The sequence below is a fragment of the Dipteris shenzhenensis genome, chromosome 32 (genome assembly GCF_047967505.1).
Source record: "Dipteris shenzhenensis isolate YYH24624 ecotype China chromosome 32, Dip_SZ_1.0, whole genome shotgun sequence".
NCBI lineage: Eukaryota > Viridiplantae > Streptophyta > Polypodiopsida > Gleicheniales > Dipteridaceae > Dipteris > Dipteris shenzhenensis.
In genome coordinates, this window is record NC_141627.1 from 43,883,410 (window position 1) to 43,903,921 (window position 20,512).

Here is a 20,512-nt window from a genome sequence, read left to right on the forward strand (position 1 = left end):
GCCCTAGGGTTTTGTTATGTTGGCTCTCCCTTGAGCCTCCACACTTCAGTTTTGCAGCAATCTATTATAGCATCTCGTTTTTCTCCATTGTGCTTCCATTTTTGAGCTTCCATTGCTTCCAACACCCAACAGTGGTATCAGAGCAGGTGGGGAATCCATTCCCTTAGCCATTGACAGCTCTCCCAAGCTGTTTGGCAGCCTCTGGAGCTCTCATTCTTGCTGGTCTTGCTGGTTTTCACACTCCCACAAGTGTTTGAGACCTTTCCAAGCACTTCTGTCACGAAAAACCTCATTTTGTCGTGAGAAGACTGCACTTTGGGTTGGTGCAGCACCGCACCTGGTCTTCATCACTTATTCGAGGCATGCCAGCAGGACCCCACTTTCCTTATCACACAGGGGACGTGGGGGCCGCTCGAGGGTATCCCGCAGCACCTAGCAGAGGCTGATACAGGAGTTCAGGAGAGGCAGCCAGTCTGGGAGATTATTAGCAGCATCGCAGGGTGGCACATTTGGACCTCGCGTTGCGCGCAGATCCTCGGTGGCACCTCCTTATCGACTGCCCAGATCATGACGGAGATTTGGAGCGAGATTATTCATACCCTCAGAGGCCAGTGGGACCAGATTCAGGGAGATTCCTGGGCCGGCCGGGAGAAGCGGAGACGCTTCCTCCGAGCTTGGGACACACAGGGCCTCTTCTTCGAGCAGACTCCGCAGGGCCTTCGGTGGCGCTACTCACCACCCCGATGGCTGTTCATTCACACTCGCCTTATCCCTCCGTGAGAGAGTGATTTATTTTCTGTTACCTTTTAGGGCTGTGTCCGATTTGTGAACGCAGCCCGTCAGCTACAAGCTGACCTTTTGTATCTTGCTCTCGAAGTAATATAATTAGCACTGTTTTTTCGGCAAAAAAAAGAAGACCGCACTTTGGAGCAACTCTCGCGAAGGGAACTGTTTTTCGGTGCATTTTCCAGCCTGCTGTAGCAAAAACGACCACACGCAAGCATTTACAGCATCTGTACGGAATTCCGAACCTATCAACCAAAAAGAGAGGGGAAAAAAAGGGTTTAAAAAAAGTACATGCGTAAAAGATTGTACGAAAATCCGTACATGCGTCAGAATGTGTACGAAAATCCGTACATCTGTCAGAAATTGTACGGAAATCCATACCTCTGTCAAAAAATTCCATACTTCTGTCTGGTTTGTCAGAATTTCAATACATTCACTGTAGTACAGGCTGCCTTGGGGTGCGCGCCAGTCATTTCTCGAATTTGCCAACATTTCGAAGCTGCCTTGAGCTGCGTGCCAAATGCCAATCATTTCTCATTTGACCAGCTTGTTGCTCTTCTTCTTCAGGAGGAGCAAAGTCGTGTGAATCGCAATGCTACTATGGCTAGTGATCAAGCATTTGCTGCCCATCATAAACACAAAGGTAAAGGCAAGGTTTCAGCACATGCCTTGATTGCTCTTTCACTGAAACGAGTTATTATCCCTCATATTCGGTCTTGCAAGACAGCTAAGCAAGCATGGGATCAGCTTGCATCTTTGTATCAGGTGCCGAATGAGGCGAGGGTTGCCTATCTCCGCTGGCAATTGAAAGATTTAAAGCTTGATGAGGGTGGTAACATAGATGCCTATCTCACTAATGTGAAGGATTTGAAAGAGCAGTTGGCCAACATTGATAAGACTATGCCTGATTCTCAGCTGGTTTCTAATACCCTTGATGGGTTTCCTGATTCATATCAAGGCTTTGCTACTACATTGAGGTTGGTTGCAGGGGGTGATGCCAATCATTTCTCATTTGACCAGCTTGTTGCTCTTCTTCTTCAGGAGAAGCAAAGTCGTGTGAATCGCAATGCTAGTATGGCTAGTGATCAAGCATTTGCTACCCGTCATAAACACAAAGGTAAAGGCAAGGTTTCAGCACATGCCTTGATTGCTCTTTCAGTGAAACGAGTTATTATCCCTCATATTCGGTCTTGCAAGACAGCTAAGCAAGCATGGGATCAGCTTGCATCTTTGTATCAGGTGCAGAATGAGGCGAGGGTTGCCTATCTCCGCAGGCAATTGAAAGATTTAAAGCTTGATGAGGGTGGTAACATGGATGCCTATCTCACTAATGTGAAGGATTTGAAAGAGCAGTTGGCCAACATTGATAAGACTATGCCTGATTCTAAGCTGGTTTCTAATACCCTTGATGGGTTGCCTGATTCATATCAAGGCTTTGCTACTACATTGAGGTTGGTTGCAGGGGGTGATGCCAATCATTTCTCATTTGACCAGCTTGTTGCTCTTCTTCTTCAGGAGAAGCAAAGTCGTGTGAATCGCAATGCTAGTATGGCTAGTGATCAAGCATTTGCTACCCATCATAAACACAAAGGTAAAGGCAAGGTTTCAGCTGGAAAGCCCTCTCATTCCCATGCTGATCATTCACATGGTGCCTCTTCTTCAGGGGATAACAAAAAGAAGAAGAGATGTAACTATTGCAAGAAACCTGGGCATGATATTTCTAAATGCAGGAAGCGCATAGCATCTGAAAAGAAAAAGAAAGAGTCTGGTCTTGCAGTATCTGGTTCTTCTAGTGTAAAGATGGACATGAGTCCGCTAATTTCGCACAAGACCACTATTGGGCTTTCTTGGTTACATGTCAGTATAATCCTGATGTTCATGATGCTTGTATGGCAGTTTCAGATGTTCATGATGCCTAGTTCTTTGATAGTGGTACTAGCAAGCACATCACTTCCTGCGGAAAGTTATTCAGCTCATTGGAGCTTACATCTAAGGGGGGCGGTGTCATATGTGCCAATAATGCATCATATACTGTGAAAGGTATTGGGCAAGTTGCTCTTACTTCTGTCTCTTGTGGTATTGTCACTCTAGAGCATGTGCTTTATGTTCCAGGCATTCGTAAAAACCTCATTTCTATTTCAGCCATTGCTACATGTGGCTTTCAGGTTATTTTTTATGGTGTGAGGCATACAGTGTATGATGTTACACATGCCTCTACCCTGGTTTTGACTGGCACATTGTCTAGCGGTCTTTACAGACTTGATGCTTATGACAGATGTTCAGATGATGATGATGCACTTGCCGATGCACATGCTTTTGCTATTGATTCTACCATGGCAGATACTCATTTGTGGCATGAGAGGTTTGGATACCTCAATTTTGGAGCCCTGGTGAAGTTATATAAGGAAGATATGGTTGTGGATCTTCCATGCTTACTTGGTAAGATGCACCGTGCTGCGTTTCCCAAGGATGGGATAGTTGGTGCTTCACGTAAGCTTTATCTAGTTCATAGTGATGTTTGTGGATCCATGAGGGTTACAGCTCTTGGGGGGTTCTACTATTTTGTTACTTTTATTGATGATTTCACCAAGTGCACTTGGATTTTCGCATTGAAATCCAAGTCTGATGTTTCTTCATGCTTCAAGCACTTTATTGCCTTGGCTGAGAATGAGAGTGGGCTGCACATTGCTCACATTAATACAGACAGGGGGGGTGAATACATGTCGAAGGAGTTTGCTGTTTTTTTGGCTTCCCGTGGCATTAATCATCGATGCACGGTGCCTTATACTCTTCAACAGAATCCTATGGCTGAGCGGAAGAATAGATCGACGATGGAAATGGCCAGATGCATGTTCAAAGGCAAACATTTGCCTAATGAGTTGTGGTTGGAAGCAGTCATGTGTGCAAATTACATCTTGAATAGATGTCCTACAAAGGCATTGCAGACTATCACATCTTATGAGGCTTGGACGGGTCGTAAGCCTCGCACTTCCCACTTGTGGACTTTTGGATGCTTAGCTTATGCTCATGTGCCTTCACAGAGACGCACTAAGTTGGATGATAAAGCTGTTAAATGCATTTTTCTTGGGTATAGTTCTGAGAGCAGGGGATATAAGCTATATCAGCTCCGCACGGGCAAGTGTTTTGTCAGTTGGGATGTTGTGTGTGATGAATCTTCCACTATGCCTTTGCTGGACTGTCAAAAACAGCCCGTTGTTGATGCCCCAGACATATTTGACAGCTTGATGCCTTTGTTTCCATCCGATGCTCGGGATGATGTTCCATCTGAGGTTGTCCCTCCTCCATCTGTTGGTCATTTATAGCCCCATGTGCATGCAGAAATTCAGCCTGATATGCCTATCATTGATCAAGATCATTTGCACCAGGCTCTTGACCAGGAAAGAGCAGAAATTCAGGAACCTAAAAAGGTTCCCTGTTGGCTCCTTGACACATTAAAAGACAGCAAACAAGACACTCCTCTGCCAGCCCATACGAGAGCAGCTGTCCGGAAAGAGCATGCTAGTTTTGTTGCTTATGCCTGGGTTGCTACAGCATGCAATGAAGAGCCATTATGTCATCAAGATGCCTTTTAGAATGATCGTTGGATGAAGACCATGCAAGTTGAATTGGATTCTATCCATCAGAATGACACTTGGGAGTTGTGTGATTTGCCTTATGGCGAGAATGCCATTGGAACTAAGTGGGTTTACAAGATCAAACGGAAAGCTGATGGTTCAGTGGACCGTTACAAAGCCCTTCTTGTTGCTAAGGGCTATGCTTAGCAACATGGCATTGACTTTGAGGAGACTTTTGCTCCCACTTCTAGGATCACTACCATTCGCATTGTTATTGCCTTTGCTGCCCACTTTCGTTGGCAGATACATCAGCTTGATATTCAGCTTTCCTTCATGGGCATTTGCAGGAAGAGGTCTATGTTTCCCAACCTCCTGGCTTTGAGGTTGAAGGTTCTGAAAGCAAGGTATGCCGCTTGAAAAAGGCCCTCTATGGATTGAAGCACGCACCTCGGGCTTGGTATTCGAGAATTCATTCTCATTTGCTCACACTTGGCTTTCAAAACAGCCCTACAGAGGCTACCCTTTACATCCGCAAGCGTGGGACAGATTTGCTGATTTTAGTCCTTTATGTGAATGACATGCTTGTAACTGGGACACATGCTCAACAAATTGCAGATTTTAAAGTTGATTTGCAGCAGACATTTGCTATGTCTGTTCTTGGTCTTCTGCACTACTATCTGAGCATTCAATTTGGTAGCAGTGAGGGGGGCATTTTAATGTCACAATCCAAGTACATTGGACAGCTTTTGCAGCGTTTTCAGTTTGAGGATTGCAAGCCAGTATCCACACCATTAGAGATTGGTTTTCACTTCTCTTCTGAGGATGGCAGCGATACATGTGATGTCACTCTCGATCAGCAGGCAGTTGGTTGTTTGATTTACCTATGCCATACGAGACCTGATCTACAGTATGCTGTCTCACAGGTGAGCAGATATATGCACAGCCCATCTATGCACCATTGGCATGCCGTGAAGCGTGTTTTCAGATATCTTAAGGGCACTCAGCATTTAGGCCTTCTTTATGGGGCTGATACTTCACTTGTCATGCATGGGTTCACTGATAGTGATTGGCCTGGTTATTCTGACACTCGTGTGTCACATAGTGGCAACTGTTTTATGCTTGGTACTTCATGTGTTTCTTGGTTCAGCAAGAAGCAGAGTACAGTTGCTACTTCTAGCTGTGAAGCTGAGTACAGAGCGGCTTTTACAGCTACATTGGAGTGTGTTTGACTTCGGAAGCTACCTGCAGATCTTTGTGCATGTCAGACTGCTCCTACTGTCATCTTCACTGATAGTCAGAGTGCTTTGGCTGTCGCACAGAATCCAGTTTTCCATGCTCACACAAAGCACATTGAAGTTCACTATCACTATGTTAGAGAGCGATTATCAGCAAGTGATATTGAGTTGTCTTATGTTCCCACTAAAGACAACTTGGCATATCTTTTTACGAAGGCTCTACCTCAACCTAAGTTTGAGGCTTTTCGGCAAGCTTTAAACTTAGTACCTTTTGTAACTTGATCTGTTGTACTCTGTAGAGCCATAGGTTGCTATATCCTACAAGACGAACATGTGCAACCATGACACTAGATATTTAGGTATCCTAAGCCATGTCCAGGATACTTCAACCCATACCATGAAGGGGGGTTTGTAGGCTATCTCATGGGCTATCCATAGATGCCACTTATACCTTGGTATAAGCCTTGTAGGCCTAGTTATAGTCAGTTAGGACTACTGGTACAATTAGTTTATGTACCATCTAGGTCAGTTAGGACACTTAGTCCAGTTAGGGCAATTAGCCCTAGGGTTTTGTTATGTTGGCTCTCCCTTGAGCCTCCACACTTAAGTTTTGCAGCAATCTATTACAGCATCTCGTTTTTCTCCATTGTGCTTCCATTTTTGAGCTTCCATTGCTTCCAACACCCAACAACTTGATCCTTCAAGATTGCATCATCACGCTTTACTTATCCCTCTCTAAAGAACAAGTTATTATGTTTACCAAGGAGGTGCTTGCATAGAAAAAATTCTCCTTTGGTACAGCATTCATGATATATCTGCTGGATGGTCCTTGGTACTTGCATAGTATGGCCTCATTCTCTACCTCTACATCAATCCTATCCAAATGTATGATTTGAACTTTCAAGGTTTCACTAAGGAGGTGCTTGCAAAGAAAAGATTATCCTTTTGTACAGACTTCATGATATGTCTGCTGGATGGTCCTTGGTAGTTGATGAATATGGCCTAACTCATAGATCCATTTTCAACCTCTACATCAATCCTATCCAAATGTATGATTTAAAAGTTCAAGGCTTCACTATATCCTTGGACTTCCGATCAACATCTTTTTTCCCCCAAATGAAACAATTATCTATTAGAAACTTTGAGAAAAACCAATATAGCGCTTACCAAGCAGCAAGCCTCTCAAAATGCCAGTTCAATGCATGGGCTATCCTGAAAGCACACGCCAATAGCCAAGGTGGAAGATATACAACTAGCAGATTCCATGATCCATGAAATGTAGAAGGTGCCTCACACATGGTATACATGATACTAGGCCCGTTATTGACAAGGGTAGTTGTAGACCTTATCGACTGCTCCCCCCTCGCTTAGCTACAACACGCTACCCATATGTTTTAGGCAAGATGCTAGCGATCTTATCTCCCATGTGATATCCTCTGGCAAACGCTTGACCTCTACTAGTACGGCGGGATTGAGTCCTGAACGGCCTAGCGGATGACATTCAGCCCATCAATCTTGTAGGCTAGAGAGATCATCTCAATGGGAAAGTATGTGACCCCTCAGTTAGCCATGCTATCGTGCCCTAGTTGATGAGTCACTGCATTCTTCAATCCTGGCCACAATTCTAAGAAAGAAAGAAAGAAAGGTCTATTAAAGTCCACAAAGAACAAAAGTGTGTCTCCCTCTGTCATCCATGCTGCCATGCCCTGGATGAAGATTCACTGCATCCTTCGCATCCTGGCCACAATCCTAAGAAAGAAAGAAAGCAAGAAAGGTCTTTTAAAGTCTGCAAAAAACCAAACTGATCTCTGGGACTATTTACCTTTACATAAGAGCTCTAGGTGGAAGTGGGTACAGCATCTCTATAGGAGCGCACGAAGAACCTCTATGATTATTTCATGGCATTTGTAGCTTCTGCTACTTTGGCAAAGACAAAACTGTAGATAGAGAGCACTGTAGTATCCTCTAAGCCGTAGGATAGCTTCGCACTTGATTACATCATGGAAAACATCTTGCTTTCCATTATGCTCCATGTCAAAGACTTTCCACTCCAAGGGTGTGAGTCAAAGCTTGACCTTTCTAAGATCTTGTTGTAAAAGTAGACCTTGTTCTTGTGGACGTAAGGCACCTGGAAGCTTGCTCACCGTCTCTGGTAAGTCATTGCATAGGGGGTGGGTGTTGGGGCAGAGGTGACGACTATATAGGAGAGTATGTTTGTTCGAGTCAAGGTGGCAAGGGTAGCTTGCATCTTCTTCTGCTTCTTAATGGCGTGAGCTGCAATACCCCCTAGCTATAGGTTAACCCCTGAGTTGGGCTAGGGGTCCAGCCCAAAGCCACGATGAGGAGGACGAGGGGAGAGTCTTGAGTGAGGCACCTGGAGCTGAGGTGGAGTAGGGGAGCTGGTTGAGGTAGAGAAGGGCTGGAGGTTGGGGAGTTGGAGTAAAGGTAGAGCGGAGCTAGAGGTGGAGCGGGTCTGGAAGCCTGAGTGAGTAAGTTAGTGTGGAGGTGGAGATGGAGCAGGGCTTGAATGAGGCCTGAGTGGGCAATTGGCGGAGCTGGAGCAAAGGTGGAGCGCACTTGGACGTGGAGCAGGGCAAGAGGCCTAAGCAAGGAAGTAGGAGCGGAGGTGGAGTGGAGCTGAAGGTGGAGAGGGAGAGGATCGGAGTGGTTGGTCGTCTAGCATAGAGATGGGCCATTGACTCCAAAACTTTTTATATGGAGAGAAGTGCTCTCAGTGACACTTATGGTTGTGTGAGGGTAGGCTGGAGAGGTGCAAAGGAATCTTGGCAAAAGGTTTTGGCCATCCTAGATTGGGCTTTCACAACAAACAATAGAGGTGCTTAACTTTTTCTACACCACCCACATTGGTAGACAGTTACAGTTGGATGCTTTTTTGGCGCCCTTCATAAGAGCGACACTAGCTGGAGCAATAGGTGTCTCATGAGGTCCTCACTAGACTTTGGTCTTGTCTATAGACTAGCCTTTGCTTGAGAAAGATTTTATTCTTTTTCTATGCTTATGGCCCATGGAGGCCTGCATATAGGACTATCATGGAAGTGTACTTATCCCAAGAAATAAGCAGAAATGTGTTTATTATTGACTCTGGTCAAAGAAAGTGGAATTTACTTAACTAGAGCAAGTTTCTTTTCCTTGGTTTGTATTGGTTAATGTGCATCATGGGGATGCCCAGAAGGGACTAGGATTAGTCCAAGAACTAGAATGCATGCCTTAGCTAAGCTATAACGGGTTAGAATGTGTTGGATATTGTTTTATTTGCTATAGGACCTTGTAGAGTGCAAAAAGTCCCTTGATTTAAGGGGAAAAGTGTGCCAAGGTGGATGACCAGCTTTAGGAAGGGGCCACATGGAGCAAAACACGAATTCCAGCTTTTGGGCGCCTTTTCTTGTAAAAAGACAGCTTTTACTAGCTGAAAACTCCAGCTTTTAGGGTAAAGCCAAAAATAGCATGGCTCCCCCCTATAACTTACAGATTTTCTAAGCTCTTTGTATCGGAACTCGGCTCGTATCAGATTCATGCTCCCCTGTAGCCACTTGTAACAGTTTTCTATTGTAATAAAGAGCTTCGGGTGGGAAGGGGGGGCAGGAGGGGGGGGGGCAGCCCTTATTTCTAGCCCCTGCTATGGCATGCTCTTGTCTCTCTCTCCCTTCCTCTCCTCCACCTACAAATTGATTGCTGAGTGAAATCATTGCCTTCCTTCTCTCCTTCAGTTCAAATTCTCTCTCCTACAGTTGTTGTTGTCTGTAGTTGATTTGAAGTTGCTGCAATAAATTCCGTCCTATTTAAAGAGAAAATCATGCAAGGGTTGCGGACAGCATGGATGCGCCCCCTGAGTCAATCCCACAAGATGAGATCAATTGTATCATACGCTTAGATCTCCTCCAGCTCCACACATCTCGGTGGGGAGGGGACCAGAAGTTCCCCACCAAGAGCCAGTTCTATCGCGACCATTTTCTGAGAGTGTCGGAGGAGGGATTGATCATTAGACCCCAATACCTCGAGGACACAGGAGTCTCACATGCACTGAGGATTGATATTAGACCGATGCACGTTTTGTCCCGTCAGCTGAGGATTGAGGTAGGAAGAGCTGCACGTATACCCAGAGAGCAGAGGATTTGCAAGCTATGTACGTTAGGGGTAGTTGAGACAGAGGAGCATTTTCTCTATACTTGCACAACCTGTTATGAGATACGGGGATGCTACCACTGTCTCTACCTGGAAGGGAGTGGCTTTGGGCCACTATCACGACTGATCCATTTCCATGACCATTGGGCTCTATCCGATGGAGATGCGCCGGCACAGGGTGACACTCTTGCAATAGATTAGAGAGCACCAGGAGGCGGCTAGACCATAGGACATGGAGGCTGACCGAGCACAGCGATGCGTCACAGACTTCTATACATATGAGTCAGCTCCAGGACACAGTGGAGTAGAGGATGTTGCCGGCTTCCAGATAGCAAGGTGGAGGGATCCTTTGGCAGAGAGTCTACATACGCTCAGTGGAGCACACGGGCTCAGACTTCTAGACGTGCTAGGCATATCTTGTCCAGTTTGTGAACGGACGGAAATATAAAGTGTTTCTTCTATATTTGTCTCTGAGCATTGTCTAGTTACTTTTGTTTAGTCATTTGCCGGAATTGTCCATCTTAGTTACTAACATTTTTTCCTCAATTGGTGGTGCTTAGGAGTTTCTTTGCTTTTTTTTAGGCCCAGTCATTGTTGGTGTGAGCTACGACTCTTAAGGTTAGGCATCACTCTTATGGTTGGGCATCATGCTAAGCGTGAATACATGTTCTTAATGATTTTGGATTTTTTCTCTAGCGTTGCTTTGTTTCTAGTGCATATGGCAGTGTTACTTAAGAGTATGCCTAAAGATTATGATCATATAGTTACCACTTTGAAAAATCTTCCTAATCCTAATCTTGAAGGTATTATCTCTGCTCTCCAAGAAGAAGAAAGGCATATGGAGCTCAGGAAAGGCAATGACACTGTTTATGCTGTAAAAATCCAGAAGGGCAAGTTTACACCTTGCAATCACTATGGAAAGACAAATCACCTTTCAAAGGATTGCTTCAAAATCAATCCATGCAAACACTGTGGCAAAAACAACCATCATGAGAAGTTTTGCAGAGCCAAAGCAAAGACAGTAAATGCAAATCTACTTTCAGTTGATGAGCCTCCACAAGATGAGGCATCCTTTGAAGATTATGCATTTTAAATCATCTCTATGTATGCTCCAGATCTCTCTTTTTATGTCAAGGTACTCAGCCTAGATAGTCCTCCAAAATGAATGAAATAAACTATTGTGTTTTGTGTGTTTTGTAAACACCTCTGGTCCCCTTATGATGTAGGCCATGTGTATGTTTTGCTCCATGGTACCTCCTGCAGACATTGTGTGCATGTACATGCAGGGGAGATAACCATTGGAAGGTCTTTTTGTATCCCTTTTTGTTTACCTTACACCCATGGGAACCCTTGCTAGCTTAAGATCCTAGCCATTGATAGATCCATGACCACCATGAGATGGCATGAACACCTTGTGCTAGCTGTATCCTTGACATAGCTTGAGGCATTCCCTTGAGGGGGGGTTTGATGGGATATCTCAAGATGTATGCCTCAGGCACACCTTGGTTTCTATGTGTGAGTGCTAGAGGCACAGTTAGGTGCCCACAAGCACAGTTAGGTGGTGGAAAGCCACATAGGATGATTGAGAGAATCTCGAAGCAGATTGAGGAGATGATTGTGGAGCTCTGAAGTCATCAGTGATGTCAGTGAGCATGTATGAGGTGCCTACATAAGGACCTCACTCTTCTTCATTCTATAATGCAAGTATTCTGAGTTTGTGTCCACTCTACTCTTTCTTTTCAATTCACCAACACTTCTTTGATAGTGTATGTCTTAGCTAGTCTTCGAGGTTCGAAGCATGACCACCTCAAAAAAATTTAGTTTACCACATGCATTTAGAAGGAGGGGTATTTTAATTCAACTTTTTGAAATACTTTAACAAGATTACAATAATAGGAGGGGTTTTTTAATACAACTTTTAAAAAAAATCACTTATTTCATAAGTAAAGAGGGGTGTTTTTATTTGTGGAAAATTTTTAGTTGAGGGGTTTTTTTAATACCCCTTGAACGCATGTGATACATACAATTTCTTCGTAGTGCACCCCCCGAGCCTGCACATACACATAAATGTTGTGAAGAAAACACACTTGGTGAAGCATTGGTTCCATAGTGAACACTTCCGCGTGTAATTCCTGGGCTGACTATCAGTCTTCCGCTGCATGCAGGATACCCTCTGTGTGAGAGAGGTCCACTTTTCTAACATGGTATCAGAGCCCTGACAAAAGTTCTCGGGGAGTGGAGCTTGAAGGCAAGGACCTTGCTGAAGGACGACCTTCATTCATTGCTCGGAGAAATTAGTTGACGGAGGCTGAAGTATTGTACCAAGATGGGAGACTCAATTTTAGACACGTGTAAGACACTCTAACCCTTTTCCTATTTCAGTTCATTATCATGGTGGCCAATAGATACGAGATCCCAAACTATGAGGAGATAGGCAAAAGCTCGATGGGACCAACTACTCCTTGTGGAAGATGAAGGTCCAAAGCCACTTCGTGTTGAGGGAATCGAGGGGAATTGCAATGGGGACGGAGTTCATACCTCGGGCCACCGTGACTACTCCAGCCACATCAACCTTAGCGACGGTGACAACACCTATAGTTTAGTGAGAGCATGGCATGTCCAGGACGTGGAAGCCTTGGCTATCATTGTGGGTATGACGGCGGACGCGGTGCTGCCACTACATATTCAGATGGCCGATACTTCTTACAAGGCCTGGACGACTTTGAGAGATATGTACGAGCTCGACAATGAGGCGAGAATGTTGGACCTCGAGACGGGAGCTGTTTAGCATGAGTATGGATGAAGGGGAATCGGTTAAGGAATATATCACCAAGATGAAGGTGGTGCGGGATCAACTCGCGGCAGTTGGTCAAAGGACGAGCTCGACTAGGATGGCGTTGGGAATGCTCCCCGAAGCTACAGTAGTTTTGTGACTACGATGACTGTGGGGCACAGGGCGGCGCCGGCGGTGACTTTCGAGGAGCTGGTTCCACTGCTGCTACAGCAAAAGACTCGAGAAAAGAAGTACGATGGTAAGAACAAGGATGACACGACCCTCATAGCTCAGGACAAGAGCAAAGGCAAGGGAAAGGGTAAGCCTGGTGAAGGCAAGCCCAAAATTGATGATAGAGCGGACTCTTCAAATGAAGACAACAAGAAGAAGAGAGAGAAAGAGAAGAAGTGCTTCTACTATGATAAGCCAAGACATTTTGTGAAATATTGCAAAAAGAAGAAGGGTGCCTGCTCAGAGTCAGGCGAGTCAGCTCAAGTGGCAATAGGAGAACTTTTCTTGGTGGCCACCCCGTGTGCTGCAGAGATCAGATACATGGACCCCGGTGTTACTATCACGATATCAGACATTGAGGAATTGTCAGAAGAGGAGTCACAATCCTTTGTGAAGGTGATGGATAGCGACGAGTACCTGGAATCATTTGGGTGCTTGCCTGGGGTTCCTACAACGGAGGGGGATTCTTCGACAGGACCTGGAGACTCAAAGTCAAACCGAACCATCGTTGGAGCCTAACGGTCCAGGTAAATTGGATTTGTGCTTGTACCTTGGATATGATGTCTCGCTTATGGTAATTTGTTGCAGACCTAGCCAGATGGAGGACGGGTTGAAACAGACCCTGAGAGCTTGGTGCCTGGAGAACTTCAGGCTGTTCACCCATCATGAGGGGGATAGGTGGAGGATACTGGTACCTTCACATCTTGAGTTCAAAGGCGGGCTCATGACTGGAGGTGGTGGTACCATTAGGTGCTACCAAAGATGGACCTGTGTACCAGACTGGTGTGCAAAGCGAAACCAGACCTGGCGGAGCAAGAGCCACTGGTTGAAAAACCAGAGGACTATGACAACATCGGACCTTTCCAGAGGGCTACGACACGGGAGCTACTGGAGTATCGTCATCGACGTATTGGTGTTGGGCCAGGATGGGTCGGTAAGAGGGGGTGTTGGAAATGGTTAGGTCACCTCCCCGTTTGTAAGCCACCATATGAGGAGAGCATTGGGGGAGGTGAACCTAGGGTTTGGGAAAATACCTAAAGCCTTCCGGGAGCATGGATCAGCACTGTGGAGTAGGCGACTGGCAAAGGCATGTCCAGGAGCAGGGCAGTGGTTGGATGGAGCTCCAGAGAAAGGCGATGAGGCTGCAATAGATGGCACCTATGTACAAGAAGATGGTGGGGCATACGAGGCATGGATTTGGTCTGGACGAGGCGGATCTAGAGCAGCACACATGGCACAGCATGGCGAGGGTCTATTGGCAGGAGTCAGCCTGGTTAGACAGGCTGGTTGGGCTGGGTATAGCCAGCCAACCAGGCCTACTTATAGGCCGGTCCCTGCACGTGAAAGTGGGCCAGTCGGCCCTAGTTTTGAGAGCCCCTAAGGGGCAATTATGAAGCAGCAGACCAGGTCGGGGCAGGCAGAGGGCTGGTTGGCCTGTTTGGGTCGGCCACATGTAGCCTGCTGGGTCGGTTTTTTGGGCAGGCCCTTGGGCCTATAAACAAGACAGCATGCATTAGGACGGTCAAGAGAAAGAAATGCCTGTTCTTGCTCGACAGGTGAAACATTGAATGCACTGCCTCCTGGTATAGTTAGTGGCCATTTTGGCTCCTGCAATTTGGGCCAAGCATGTCTAAAACTTATATGAGGCAATAAACAAAGATTTTACAAACTTGACGTTCAAACTTCATCATTTTCTGTTTCGTCACAAAAGCTTAAATGCTGAGGCCTCTTGGTCAGGTAAATTTCGTTCATCCCATCCATGAGTCTAAGGTCTCCACTATCCCATTCATCTACAGGACCATGGTGATAGGTCAGACCATGGCTAAATTGTTTAGGACAGGCTAGGATAATCACATGTGCTGAGGCCATGAATTGAGGGCATTAGGCAGATAAGATTCAGGCAAAAGCATTTCATGATGGATCAAGCACTCTTCTCATAGAAGATGCAAACCACATGGTGAGGACCACAGGTTGAGGTCATCAAAGCAGGCAATGTGTAGGCAGAATCATTCGCCCTAGATCATACACTCAGTTCATAGAGGATGCAAACCACTGCAAGCAGAAATTGTATTGCTGTTCCGTTGCTTTAAGATGTTTTGTTGCTTTAAGAAACGCCTTTCATTCAGTACCACAATATATTCCAGTCCGCCAACTGCAGAATCTATGGGAACCCATAGATAGCAATAGTTGCTCTCTAGTAAAAATATCGGGGTCAAGCAGACTTATACCATGTCCCTATAAACAGAGTGGAATGATCTGCAATGACACTTGTGTGGGATTTGTGAGCTAAGACTTTTAGCTTTGATAATAGACCATTTTCATGAAGATTACTTCAGATTTGTTTACAGCAGACTGAGTGAAGTCCACTACTGCTACACCAAAGGATGATAACATCCTGTAATGTTAATAATACCTGCATAAGATCCACTTTCTCCATTCCAAGGCGCTCCAAGCTGTGCCTCATAGAATTTAAGAGTTGTTTACGGCAGTTGAAATGCCATGGAAGTGGAGTGTACTTTGTTGCTATTACTATCCTCTGCCTCTTCTCAATAGGTACCTTCTTTAAAAACTTTCCCAGCAAACGTTCTGATTCACCTGCATTTACATGGACTAAAATGAGAATCTGTAATAAATTAGATTCAGTCTGGTAAATTGGTTTTGGTGAATGTGCATGAAGAATTTTAAATAGTTATCCAGAGGTACCATATCTTAAATGCATTGCATGGATGCTTATACTTTAAAAATTGGAGTTTACAATCTGCAGACTCAGGCATGACTTAACACATGTCCTATCACCACAGCGGAAGAACATCAAAGTGTCCTATTACAGGTAGACCCGCATCAGAACTCTCCTTGTGAATTTGTCGACATCCTTCAACAGAGGGGTCCATTTTTCTGGAAACTAATTAATATTTACGCTTTGGTACTGGCCAGATTGTCCCCATGTGACAGAGAATACAAAGCAAGAATGAAATTCAGATTGTGAAATAAGTCTTTACTGCCACAACAATCAGTGATCAAAAAACACGTGTAAACTACCAGTTTATCATCTCTTCCTTTCTAACAATTTTACTGTGCATAGAGCATGGTGTTACATAGCATTTAACCCGAAATACCAGTTTGAAGATTTGAAGTTATCCAGATTAATGGAATTCAAAAGAGCATTATCCAAAATTTATGTTGCTTCTATGTAACAGCTTGAGCCCAAAACTGTACTAATTACTTGATACAATATAATCCATTGATATTCACGCCTTTGAACACAATAAAGACCTTTACTTCCTTAAAAGACAGTTGTCCCCATCCCAGAAGTATACAGTTAGCGTAATTGACCTAACAATGTTCTTTTATTCTGGTTTTGTTTTATCAACTCACAATGATCACCGGAATAGTAAAAGTTCTAAAAATGAAGGAATATATATATATACCTTCAATAAGACTAGATATATCCAATCTTACAAATTAAAGTTTTCTTATAAAACATATAAAGAACCAAGGAAAGAAGATGGGTTGTGAGAGACTTTAAAGAAAATAAAGAGGAAATGAGAAAAATTTAATAAAAATAACTTAGTAAGCAAAGCTATGCTTATGTTCTCATCACTTCCCAAGCATAAAGAGCCATCTGGGTTTCAAAAGATTCTGAAATCTCTTGGGTAACCCAATACTTACTAAGCTTTTAAACTGCAACCCAAACAACAAAAACTTCCATACCAAAAAGGAAGATAACAAGCAAAAAATAAGAAAGACAAATGCTGAGAGAGAGAGAGAGAGAGAGAGAGAGAGAGAGAGAGAGAGAGAGAGAGAGATGATATGATGTGATTGTATTACAGTCCTCTTGAAACCCTTCAGGATCTATGGTGACCACTATTGACTACTAGTGGTCTTTTACATCCAGTGAAAGAAATTCTTACAAAGCTGGCTGGTGCTGTGACTACTTGTTTAGTTAAGTCAGGCGCTAGCTCGAGGACTTTGCTGCGGTGTTCCGAGACTTCCTTTAGGTAGCTTCCCAACTCTTTGGCTGTTGGCCCCAATAGTGTTTTCAGATTGTTCCTGCTGTCCCTATATTTTTCTCTGACATGTGCATAGGCTCAATATTTTAAGAGCACATGCTGCTTATTTTCTGCCTCCCCTGTTGGGCAGATTTTGCAAATTCTTACATCTCTTGGGATCCTGGATCTTGTCCACCTGCCCCTCTCCACCTCTAGATCATGTGAGCCGGTTCTTATTTTGCATATTAAATGCCTTTTGAACATTGATATATCCTCCCTGAGGTAATTTTGCATTTCATAGATGTCCATTAGATTAATTTCATGTTTGTTAAAATGCATTTTTGCCCCCGGGTTGCCATAGTTTCTGTAGCATTGTCTACATCAATTCTTGATTTCACATGTATCGCCTAGTAGATCAGCAACTGTTATGGCCATGACTCCATCCATTTCATTCTCTCACTGTGCCATCAATGGTCTTTGTGCTCTCCATGGCTTTGTGTGGTATCCTGCTTCCATCCATCTTCTCAAGCTTATTGAGGTAGGTCCTGTATTGGTATAGTGTTTTCCCTTCGAGCGGTGTCATAACAGCCTCAGCCAATAGGATGGGGCAGGGTGTCTATACTCTCACCCCTAGTTCTCCTATGAGAAAGCGTTTATGTAATGTCTCGATTCTTCTCCAGTAAGTTCTAGAGAGTTCAGATGCCCAAACTAGGCATCCATAGAGGACCATTGTTTGCACAAGCATGGTGCATAGAAACTTTCTCATTTCCCAGTTCCATATGTCTTCCTGCACTTATTTTGGAGGCTGTATAGAGCCTTCAAACCACCCAACATTCTTTTTTCTATGCATGTACTCCTCTTGTAGCTATCTTCAAATTCCAAACCTAGGTATTTGTATGTGATGACTCTATCAAGAGTCTCTCCTTCAAATGTGAATTCCATCTATTTATATCGAGTCCTGATTACCATTACTTTTATCTCATCTAAACAAGTATTCAAATGACTTTTTGTAGCCAGCCTTCGGAACCCCAAAAGGCGGTAAATCACAACTAACTCTAATTACACCGTCAATTACAACCACTTAGCATCCATTTAAAACATACCACATCAGATAGCATAAAAGAAAGTACAAGTGAGGCTAGAATGCCCCTGCTCAATGATCACACAGCGACACCGATTGGCCCCAAACACTTGGCACCCCTTGCGATATTTCTTTTTTCCTCTTTAGTGAAAAGTAATAGCAAAATTACAACCAAGGCGCACCCTGAATAGTTCCCACTGGCTATCATTGTTCGCCGGCCCGCACTAGGTACACACTGCATCAAACTGGCAAACCATGCATCCCAACTGCTAGAGCAAGCCATAGGCATCCTCTAACCTCAACAACCTGGTGTCAATCTGGGTTCACCCTCTGTAACTGGGTGATTGCAACAAACCCAAGGAATCCCGTAGAGAATTTCAAATAGAGAGCTAGAAATAACTCCAACAGAGACAAGGAGGGAGAAACTAGGCTGGAATTCTGGGATTGCGCGCACACAGCACGGGCTGCAACCAAAACCCCTGCTCCACACTAGAACAGGTTCCCGTGGTATCCAGAACCTCGCCAAAGACCTCAAAACAGCAATTCGCAATCTATGCAACAGGGTTGGAGAGCAAGGAAACTGAGAAGAACAGAAGCGAAATAGCAACCAGCAGCCTGGAGAAGATCTGGTGCAGCAAACAGGAGAGGAAGAAGATGGCAAATTCCAAAACTGACTCCTAAACTGGACACCAGCTCCCCTAATAGGAGGGGGATGCTAAAATTGGAGCTGATGGGCTGCATGCCTGACACGTGGCCCATTAATGCCCCTAACCCCATGTACCAAGGAATCGTTGGTTTCCTAGGGGAAACTTGTAAAGGTTCTAACCCCACTAACCAATGACAAACATTGGTACTGTCTAGGGACAACCTTTTGATCCTTTTTAACCCCTCTTCCAACGTGAAACTTGGGAATCTATCTGGGGGCAAACTTCCTAGCTCCATCACACCCCTCCGCGGGGTCAAAGTGATGTCATGCCTTTATTCTAACATTTAGGTCTAGCCAGTGTGTCTAGTTAGATGTTAACACTAGGAGCTTTCAGGAGCTCACCGCTCCTCTAGGCCACTCCCCCATGGCCAAGCTGGTTACAAACTTAGTCATAGTTTATTTGCTTACAAAATTCACGTCCCCGTGACATACCCCCCTCTTGAAACAAAAACATAATGGTTTGCTGCTCCAAATTACAGCAAATAACAATGAAAGAGATAGGGCATGAATAACCCATCCAATGATATACAATGATATACAACTGGCCATGAACATATGGTTTAGGAGAGCACGTGAATCCCTCCATAAGTTCAGGCATAACCAACTAGAGTGACTAGTACACTCATCCTAAGAGTCTCGTGGCAGAAATATTGTCAGCCAGCAACACCTCGGGTGAACATGAAGTATCACCAAGCGACCCTATGATACCTTGTGAGTTGTCTGTCCTAAGAAGGTGGAGGCATAACCCCCCTCATGAGCACCAGGTACTGCTCCGAACCGATGCTCGGCCGAACCTGTATGTCCCTCGACCGCAGTCAGCATAAGCTGGAATGCATCCAAATAGAGCTGCACTAGCTCAGGTGAATCTGCCAGTTCACCTTCCTCCAACCACTTCCTAGCCAGCGCTGAATAATCCTTAAACTTTACCAAGTAGCGACACTGGGTGCGACGCCGTACTTTCCTCTCAGAATGTGCCAAAATCTGCTCATGAACAAGTACCTCATCGAGCTCTTCAACCTCAAGCTGATGCTCATGGAGCATATCATCTGGCACTAACATGAAAGGCATTATGGATGGTCCAGTGATCCGGTAGCTTCAGCCTATAAGCTACATCATTTATCGGTTCCCACATAGTACTGCATCTTCAACTTTGTGTACACTTTATCCTTGCCTTTCTTCTTCTTTAACCATGCTTTTTGAAAACGCAGCAGCACCCAATCTCCTTCTTTCAAGATCATTTCACGGCGATGCTTATCTGCTGCCCTTTTGTGCTTGTCCTGGCTTTTCTAGAGGGCTGATTTGACCTTCTGATAGGCAACATCCAGACTTTCCACCAACCTGTCCACTTCAAAAATCTTCTCCTTCATATGCAAAATGGGTGGAACCTTGCGTTCCCCTACCACAATTTCAAAGGGTACTTTTCCTGTGGAAGAATGCACCATATTGTTGTATGCAAACTCGACAAGTGGCAAAAACTGCTCCCATTTTGATTGCCGATCTGAAACATAGCACTTGAGGAGATCCAGGGCAGTGGAATTCGCCTCTTTGGACTGCCCATCTGACTCTGGAAAAGAGGACGAAAAATTCAGAGATGTACTCATGCTTTCGAAAAGACCTCTCCAGAAAAGACTAGTCATCCTGGGATCTCTGTCACTGACAATTGATTGAGGCATCCCATGATGTTTGAACACATGTGACATAAAAAGTCTTGCCATCTGATCTGCTGTAATCTTTTTTCCTTACTGGAATGAAATGGGCTTGTTTGCTGAATCTGCAAATTATAGTCCATATCCCATCATGTCCACTAGATGTACAAGGCAAATCAAATATGAAATCCACTGGATGCCTAAGCTGCCTGGTGACACAGAGTCGCCCACGCATGATCATAAAACCATTCCTAAGGGAATAATGGTCATGCTTTTGCCCAGCCACAAGCTGTTCATGTATCCGTAAGAAATCAGCATCATCTGCATACTGATCTACCATGTCATCC

The 20,512-nt window shown here is 44.6% G+C and overlaps 1 protein-coding gene across 1 annotated transcript in view; it reads right to left on the bottom strand.

The window, feature by feature from the left end:
• Positions 1–20,512, bottom strand: part of LOC147880810 (putative oxidoreductase At1g06690, chloroplastic) — a 118,537-nt gene that overhangs the window by 45,227 nt on the left and 52,798 nt on the right. Inside the window, exon 3 of the mRNA XM_087370668.1 lies at positions 15,157–15,338. Coding sequence (XP_087226794.1) covers positions 15,157–15,338 — 182 coding nt within the window. The remainder of the gene's footprint in view (positions 1–15,156; positions 15,339–20,512) is intronic.